Genomic DNA, 9576 nt, shown 5'->3' with positions numbered 1-9576 from the left:
CATGGTCAGTAGATATCAAGGGAACCCTGGCAAGGCACACTGGACAGCGGTAAAGAACATTCTCAAGTATCTGCGGAGGACTAAGGATTGGGTCCTTACCCTCGGAGGCAGTGATGACTTGAGAGTGGAAGGATATAGCGATGCTAGCTTCCAGACTGATAGGGATAATTTCCGCTCTCAGTCAGGCTGGGTCTTTATCCTAAATGGAGGGGCAATTACTTGGAAAAGTTGCAAGCAGGAGACAGTAGCTGATTCTACTTGTGAATCAGAGTACATAGCAGCAAGTGAAGCAGCTAAGGAGGCGATATGGCTAAAGAACTTCATCGAAGACCTTGGAGTTGTACCAGCTATAAAGGAGCCCATGGAAATTTTCTGTGACAGCGAAAGTGCGGTTGCTTTGGCTAAGGAACCGAGAGATCACGGGAGATCTAGGCACATTGACAGAAAATACCATTTCATCAGACATCGAATAGAAGAAGGACTCCTCGTGGTTAAGAGGGTATCATCAGATGAGAACCCGGCAGATCCCCTCACGAAGGGACTGAGCAGGGTTAAGCATTTACAGCATGCGAGGCGCATTGGGCTGAAGGATGATATTAGTTTCAATAATTAGATTCCTGAAACTTGTAAAATGTAATTGACATTTGATGATAAATAAAAGTTGTTATTTATTTATGAGTAAGGTGTTACTATCTTGTGTTGATTGTTTACTATGTTTCAATTTTGCATGTTTTTACTTCCAGAATAATTATGTTATTATTCAAACCATCCACAGTCAGTCAAACTTTGGAAGTAAGTATTGATTTAAGACTGTCATAAATTTGGCTTGTATGATTTGTCTAAAAGTGCTTTGGACAATGCAATGGTTGCTACAACATTCATGAGTACTCATAAGGGCTGAGTATTGGATCCAACCCACGCTCACTTGCATCACTTCATGGAATTTATCTCGAGTGATCGTGAGACGGTAATATCATATAAATCTTCAAACCTAGAGATATGAGTTGTTGACTATGAGTTGGTTATTCATTGATTGCACGAAAACGCATTGGTAACTCGATGTCATAAAACGTGCCTTTGTGAATAATTCAACAAGTAGTTAGTACAAGCATATCAGTCGAAGTTTATCTGTTCCTTCTAGAAATAGAAGCGATATCTGGGCCCCTCGATGATTTGGTTTTGACCTATGTACCGGGCCCGGTCAGAACCTAATTGATGTGTTCAATTTAGTTCTATGTCGAAACAAATCAGAGATCGAGAAACAAATGTTGGACAATAAGTAAGACCATGTTCCATGTGTTTGTCCGGCTGATGTCATGAGAACAGAGGATTATTTGATCACTTATCTTAAATGGTGTATCATCATCATCTCAGTTCCGAGAGACTTTGAAAGAGCTACGATTGCTAGTCGGATTTTGAAGTCATATTTGCAAATATAGTTATTAGACTTATCCAAGTGGGAGACTGTTGGGTATAGTGTCTAAGTCCATAACTTTATTTGGTATGTACTTGACCCGACCCGGCATGGTCCATTTTGGTTGCATGGTATTGCAATACTTGGATAGACTAGATGAGAGAATAAGGCACTTATGATTATTAATATATTATAAGTTCTGATATATTAATAATAGTATTATTTAATTATTATTGATCAAGTATTAATCTAGTATTAATTTGGTGATCAAAGTGAGACTAATTAAATATATAGGGTTGATTATGACAATCATCAGTTCTTTTATGGTGGATTAATGATCCATGGTTTATGGGTTTGGTTATAACCATATGGAGCTCCATAGATAGTCCATGGGAGTTACAAACCCATGGGTCATGAGAAATCAAGAGTCATGACATATAAGGGCATTCATATGTAAACCCTAATTGTGACAACACTATAAAAGGAACCCTATGGCTAGCAAAATCGTGACCTAGTTTTTCTAGTGAGGGCATAACCGATTTTCAAGTGTAAGAAGTATTCTCTCAAGTTATTCCAAGTCTTGTGGTCTTGTGTGAAGCATTTGAGGCACAACATTTGGGGTGCTAGGCTCACAAAGTCTTGAAGGAATCCAAGCAACAACAAGGTATGTATTTCTACTAGTTTTATGTTCTATGTAATCCCCATGCCATGCTACTTAGGAAATAACCTTGAAAAGAAATTTGCATGTATATAGAGAAAACATAGATTCAAGGTTATTAGGGTTGCATGTACACTTAGGAAGTGTTAGAATGCTCAAAACCCATCACCCTTTGCAACCAGAGACAAATTCTTGGCTTTCGCACGAACCTCCTCCAACTTTTCAGCATAGTACGCCTCATCCTTGACCTTATTCTTTCTCTCATCCTTCTTTCGAAGCATACAGTCATTAGCAAGGTGATTAGCACCATTGCAATAATGACAATCAATCCCAGCATCTCCCTTTAGCTTCTTCTCAGACTTTCCCTCAACAGGCTTCGAATCTTTCATCTCATCTTTCTTTTTCTCTTCCCCAGCACTTTTACTCAGAAAATTCTCTTTTGTCTCAGACGACTTTGCCTTCGGATTGAAAGGCTTTTTGAAGAACTTTTTCACACGATTGTTTGAATAAAAGGCAACTGCCTCATCATCTGAGTTCATGATGAACCCTTCATCTTCATCCAAAGCATCTTTCTCAGCATCTTTTTCAGAGATCTTCGAAACCAAAGCTAGTGGACCTCCCAACATAGCCTTCGATTCTTCAGCTATTTCGTTCACTTCGATTTCATGAGTCTTAATTTGGTTGTACAAGTCATTCAATGTTGACGTATCAAAGCTCTGTTGATTCTTCACCATCATGCTCACACTACGCCATTCCTTTCGAAGTCCCATAACAAATATCAGATTGAATTCCATGGCTGATCTGGTGATACCATATCGATTGCATCGATATATCAATTCATTAAGACGATCGTAATAAACTTCAATTGTTTCACCATCTTTTTGTCTGAAGTCCTTCAGCTCCACTAAACATTGCTTCACATAATTAACTTTCGTCTTCTCACTTCCCTGAAATTTTTCCTTGAGATTGTTCCAGATTTCCTTTTCAGTTGTACAACTCCTCACGTAGTTGTAAACAACTGGAGGCAAAGCTCCTCTTAGCTCTCTTACACACCTTTTCTCCAGCTTTTTCAGACGATCAGATTGATTTTCAACTTCAGAGTTTCCAGAGGAAGAACCAATTGGTTGAACATTCGATGGTGGATTGAGATTGCCAGAAATGCAATTCCACAGTTCTTCATCCAATCCATTGAGATAATCCTGCATACGATCAGCCCACTGATCGTAATACTCAGGGATGAGCATAGGAATTTTGGTGGATGATCCTAGAAGATGAGAAAATGAAGTCATGGAATTCAGATTGAATAACGTCATTGTTGTACGGAATAGATCCTTGAGAATTTTTGAAGAAACTTTGAGAATTTGACAACAAACTGTATGATTCAAATCACAATCACTCTTAGAACACTCGATTCAATGAATTAAGTGCAGAATCGAATCACAGACTTAGATCTAAACAATTTTTCACTTTCAAAAAGTGCGGAAACTTTTGAATCAAAAAGTTGACTCAAAAACCTTTTGAACAAAGTGAAAATCAGATCAGAGATATGATTCCTGCTCTGATACCAATTGATGAGACAATGAATCAAGTATTGAAAGAATTAGAGTGTAAATTCAAAGTAGAATTGAAAGATTTGAACACCGATGTAAATATGATATGTTTGGCTCTATTACGCTTTTGCAAATTTTACAGAGTACAATGAATATTCTGTAAAGACTTCGTTACTAAGACACTAGTAACCACTCCTATTTATAGAAGAGAAAAGCATACAAAAAAATATACTAAGGACTAAACATGAAGCTTTGAATATTATGCCCTAGTAAAATACATTACAAAAATGTTTGAAGACCCTAAATACAAACTTCGACTATTACAACATTTCGACCCTAACACAACCACTTAGACTTATGATATCAATTGTGAAGGCAAAAACGATCTTCACGGACAAAGTTTGAAAACTCAAACCTTGAATTAAGGTAAGATCAGTATCTGCAGCTAATGAAGATCCAATCAAGTCTGGTTAGAATAGATATATTCAACAAAATTTTCAAGATATGTATGATTAATAAGTATGAATAATGTAAAGTAATTTAAGAACAATAAGAAAGCAAAAGAGAGTGCTTTGATTGAATGATTCTTGGTATTGATGTGAAAGAGAATGTTGTGCTCGTGTATGTAACACTAGAGTTACAATTCCTTAAATAGACAAAGAATATCAAATAAGAAAATTCTACTAAAGGGCATGAACTAAAAGACAACTGAAGATCAACAGACTGACAAAGTCGCATCTGTTGATCTTATCACATGTATTGTACAATAAAACAACGACTAAGTGATAAACTAGTATTAGGAACATTTAAGGTACATTACATACTCATATAGCAAGTAACAAATGATGTGTCTCAGACAGATCTTCACTTCGGAATCAGCGTTATCTCGGAACATTTCTTATTTCGGAATTGGATTCACTTCGGATTGCTAAGGAGTCACTTTTCATGTGTCAAAAATGTGTACCTCTTGGGTTGAACGGTGTACCCACTTGGTGCGGTTGATAACTAATTAATGAACCGTACTCAAGAACACCACACCCTGGGTGCAGTTTAGGGTGAAAGAAAATGGGTTGTGGGTATCCCTCCCTATGTTTTCTCTCCTCTCCTGATTGAACAACAACATATTTTTTTTTTTTGAGTTTTTATAATATTTAATGTGTGTGTGTGTGTATATATATATATATATATATATATATATATATATATATATATATATATATATATTTATGGCTTTTAATTCTCTACAAATAAATTATAATATTTATATAAAATATATTAAAAAAAATAATGAGATGAAGTGAAATGTGACATTTTTCTGGTTTTGAAAAGTGAAATGAGAGTGTACATTGAGGTCGCACAGGAAAAGTGAAATGTGAAAGTAGGGTATACCCTCTAGTCTTATTGGATTGTTTTGTAATTGTTTTTAAAGGGTTGAATATGGATTAATCTTTTAAGTTGTACTATAGATTATTTACACCTACGTATTGATTGATTTTTTTTTCTATACGAGCTAAAACTTCTTTCTGATTGATTAATGCAGGTGAAGCATGTTATTAATAGAATAGTCGTGAATTGTTTTTGTTGATTTGGCAAATAGAAGCTCATTGTTTTATGTGATTCTTATGAGTTTTTTCTTTTTGTTCACTTTAGTAACGTATCGTATGAATTTCTAAAAAAATTTGATAGTTTTTTGGTATATATTATTATTTTAAACATAACGGAATCTTTTAATTATAAAAGTTGACCTTTTAATAGATTCACATCTATAATAGTCCCTAAGTTCCATCATGGTTTTGATATTTGTATGAAAAGGTCCATTATAGTTTATCGTCTTTGACTTTTTTCCTTCAATTTTTTTCTTTCTTTATCTAATTTCTAGTTCGTTGTAGTTTAGTAGTATAAAAGCTATTTTCTAAACATGTTTGTATTTTACTTGCATATGAACAATAAGATGAAATGGCTATATGCAATACTCTTTTGATAAAAGCAATTTTCAAGTTTTAAGAGAACAGGTCATGTATAATTGGTGTTTCAAAATAATCTTTATGCATGATATTAATAAAGGATCGGACTCTAATGATCTCTCATTAACGTGATGTATGTGCACCTCTTGGGTTGAATAGTGTATCCAAATCCGCATGGTGCGGTGGATAACTAGGCAGTGAACCGTGTCTATGAACACCACACCCTAGGTGTGGTTTAGGGTGAAAGAAAATGCGGTGCGGGTAACCCTCCCTGTATTTTTTCTCCTCTCTTGATTTGACAACAGGTGAAGTCATTTTTTCATTTTTTTCCAGTTTTTATAATATTTACTAAATTATATATATAGTAAAAAAATTATAAAAAATATATTAAAATTTATGGCTTTTAATTTTCAACACATAGAATATAATATTGATATAAAATATATTTAAAAAAATTAATGAGGTTAAATGAAATGTGGCTATTTCTTGGATTTTGAAGAATAAAATGAAAATGTGGGGAAAATGACTTGGGGTTAAGATAATAGAAGAAAGTGAAAAGTGAAAGTAGGGTATATTTTATTGGCTTGTGTTGTAATTGTCATTGAAGGGTTGAATATGGATTCACCTTTGGAAAAATGACTTAAAAAGATAATGAAATTTCAAAAATATACAAAAAAAAGACCATTGTCTTTTTTTAGTACACAAAATACCATTAAAGTATATTTTTTGTACATAAAATACCAACGAAGTACACATGTATTCAAATAAAACCTTGTCATAACCGGCTATCTCAGGTAAACAGACAATGACTTAAAAAGGTAACAAAGTTTCCAAAATGTTCAAAAAATACCATTATTTTTTTTTAGTATAAAAAATACCCTTGAAGTATATCATTTGTACACAAAATACCAACGAAGTACATATTTTAGTACAAAAAATACCATTGAAATTTCCGTAATGTTAAAAAAAAAATCATTGTTGTTTTTTCAGAGCACCTTTTGTTAACTTCATTGTTTCTGGATTATATAGAACACGATCATCGGAGATTAGTCACCGCCATACCAGTTCACACCAGTTGTTTACTCTCTTTCATTCCATCACTCAATCAGTTTGTATCTAAATCCATATTTATGAATTCTCATGGTATAACGTCACACTCATTTTTCCTTTGTGTCTCTCTTGTGCCGCAACACTAATGAACGACTAACTTTGATGTATAATATGTGCATCTATATAACGTGTATATGTTTTAGGTTTGAGGCATAAATGTGATCAGGAAGCAAGAATGTTTAACTAGGGTTATTACCCACTTACTTCTCTTGTTAGCACAAGAATGGTCGAGTGAAGGAATGAAAGAGATTTTCACAATTGTTGTGAACTGATATGACGGTTCATGATCTCTGGTGATTGTGTTCTACATAATCCGACAACAACGCAGTTAACAAAAAGTGTGGTATTTTTTGAACATTTTGGAAACTTCGTTACACTTTTAAGTCATTTTTCCATTTACCTGAAGTACCTGGTTACCACAATGTTTTATTTTAACACATGTGTACTTCGTTGGTATTCCGTGTACAAATAGTAACATTAATGGTATTTTTTGTACTAAAAAAACAACAATGGTATTTTTTGAACATTTGGAAACCGGGTAACCTACAATAGCCGGTAAAATGGTATTTTGTATACTAAAAAAAAGACAATGGTTTTTTTTTATATATTTTTGAAACTTCGTTACCTTTTTTACCATACGAGCTAAAACTTCATTCAGGTTGTAGGTGAAACAATTCTCACCAAGGCTAAACGGTGTCTTATATTAATACCGCCAGTGGTTGTTGATTTTGTATGTTTACCACCGGTAAACACCGCACCGTGTTTCTTTTTTTTTTTTTTGCCGGTGGTAGTGTGCTGACGGTGAGTTTCCACCGCTATCTCTCATCATTTGCCGTTGAAAATTAATGTCCTTCCCTCCCTCTTTACCTGGTTAGTATTCCTAAACACCACGCCTTAATATCAAATCTTCATAGGTAAAACAACAAAATCCTTTATGTTGAAACTTGGTGGCACGGGTAAGAATTGTAGGACACCATCCAACTTAATAAAGTAGTCAGTGAATCGATTTTGTTGATTTGGCAAATAGAAGTTCATTGTTTTATGTAATCTTTTTGGGTTTTTTTGGTTCATTTTAGTAATCGTATGAATTTTTAAATTTTTTTTGATATTTTTTGGTATATATTATTATTTTAAACATAACGTTAAAATTGTAATTTTTATGATTCAACACTTTCAGACTTAGACTTTTTTTAATTTATATTTTAATCAGATAGATAGATTCTAAAAAATAACCCCCTTATTCTACAAAAAAAATCAAATCAAAATTATACTCAAAGCTACAAAGGCATTTGAAAAATAAATATCACATCACATCAATTTAAATTACCAAATAATTTGTTCTCCAATCGCATTCTAATCACATAGAAACATCTAAAACTTTCCCTTTTCACAATAAAGAAACCAGTTAACAACCCTTACATAATAACAAAAAGATATACATTAAAATTTAACCAAAACTAGTCAATCCAACAAGAAAAAAGCAAAATAAGACAAATTTAACCAAATACATACAAACCATGATACATAATAACAAAAAAAAATTATACATAGAAATTAAGGCATGAAACATGATGGGCTCACATCATTATCATATCAAGAAAATATCTTGGAAATTAAACATAGATATTGATTGGTTGGTCTGAATTTTCTTTAAACTATAGTATTGGGTTTAGATCTAACCATGGTTGGCTATTTTTTTATTCATGGTGATGATGATGATGATGATGATGATGAAAGTCGCACCGAACAAGCAACAACTTGCGCCCATTGTCTCAATCTTGTCTTCACCGTTTGTGGATTATCCCCTTCACCCACAAAAATTTAGAAATTGTAAGATGATATTTGAATTAAGATCACTAAAACTCATGAAATTATGCTCAAATGTATCGAAATTTAGTAGCAATAACAGTCTGTAACACAATTCTAACTAAAATTGGAGGAAAATCAGTTCGAATAGGAACGAATTCAGAATTGAATCGAGATCTAGATTGATTTACGATGAATATAAGCGATTTAAGTTAGAGAAAGACAATTACCTCGGTTGATTATGGTGTGAGAGGTGTTCGATGGAGAAGATAAATCAGGCTCCGAGAGAGGAGATGAGTATGAAATCGATGAGGAAGAAGACGACGACGACATGGATGAAGACTTGGAGATCGTATCGTGATACTGCTTGTTGACGGCGTAATAGAAGCCTAAAGCTGGTAAAGTAGTTGAAAGGCGATCATCCAAATTGGGAGAAGAGTTATCGAATCCGAATCCAAGCTCGATGCAAGCTTTGAGTTCATCAATATCTTCATCGGTGACGCTTTTGCTCTTCCGACGACGGCGGTGGAGGTGTTTCCCCTTCCGTCGCATCCATTCCTCGTCTCGGTGTAGGTCCGGCGACCATGATTTCTGTTTGTAGAGAGGGGAGGAGAGCGGCGGCATAGAGGCGGATGGAGCGGCGGCGTGAGGCGGAGGCATGCCCAACCCCTGGCGGGTTTGGGTTGGAGTGCCCAATCGGGTCCTGGAATCGGATCTGCTTACTTGGACATGGAAATGACTTATAAAGGAAAAGAGACGTTCATATGGCCCACACAACCGTCTAATTCATTGGTCGTATTATTTTAAACAAGGAAAATACACAAAGAATAAAAATACTAAAAAAGGAAAGATCGATTTTAATTTTTACCATTTCATTTTAGATTCTTTTTATACAAAATTGCAAAAATGTCCTTGTGGTTTGTTAATTTTTGTGGGTAAGGTCCAAAAAAATGTTTATTAACAAAAAAATCACTAATTGATGTTTTTGTTGTGGTTTTAGACCTTACTTCGTTAAGCTTAACAGCATGGTTGTTAACTTTTGGCAAATGACGGATTTACCCTTGGGACAATTTC

General features: G+C 34.4%; 1 protein-coding gene across 1 annotated transcript; it reads right to left on the bottom strand.

Moving 5' to 3' along the window:
- Positions 1–8116: 8116 nt before the first annotated feature.
- LOC145109202 (uncharacterized) lies at positions 8117–9235 on the bottom strand. The gene is made up of 2 exons (XM_079046314.1): positions 8733–9235; positions 8117–8501 (listed from the first exon to the last, which is right to left on the bottom strand). Exons 1-2 carry the CDS (start codon positions 9160–9162, stop codon positions 8398–8400), a joined length of 534 nt encoding a protein of 177 aa, XP_078902440.1. The 5' UTR covers positions 9163–9235; the 3' UTR covers positions 8117–8397.
- Positions 9236–9576: the final 341 nt, after the last annotated feature.

The sequence above is a fragment of the Lactuca virosa genome, chromosome 4, assembly GCF_052849685.1.
Source record: "Lactuca virosa cultivar CGN04683 chromosome 4, Lactuca_virosa_CGN04683_v6, whole genome shotgun sequence".
NCBI lineage: Eukaryota > Viridiplantae > Streptophyta > Magnoliopsida > Asterales > Asteraceae > Lactuca > Lactuca virosa.
This window is presented reverse-complemented; position numbering and strand designations above follow the sequence as displayed.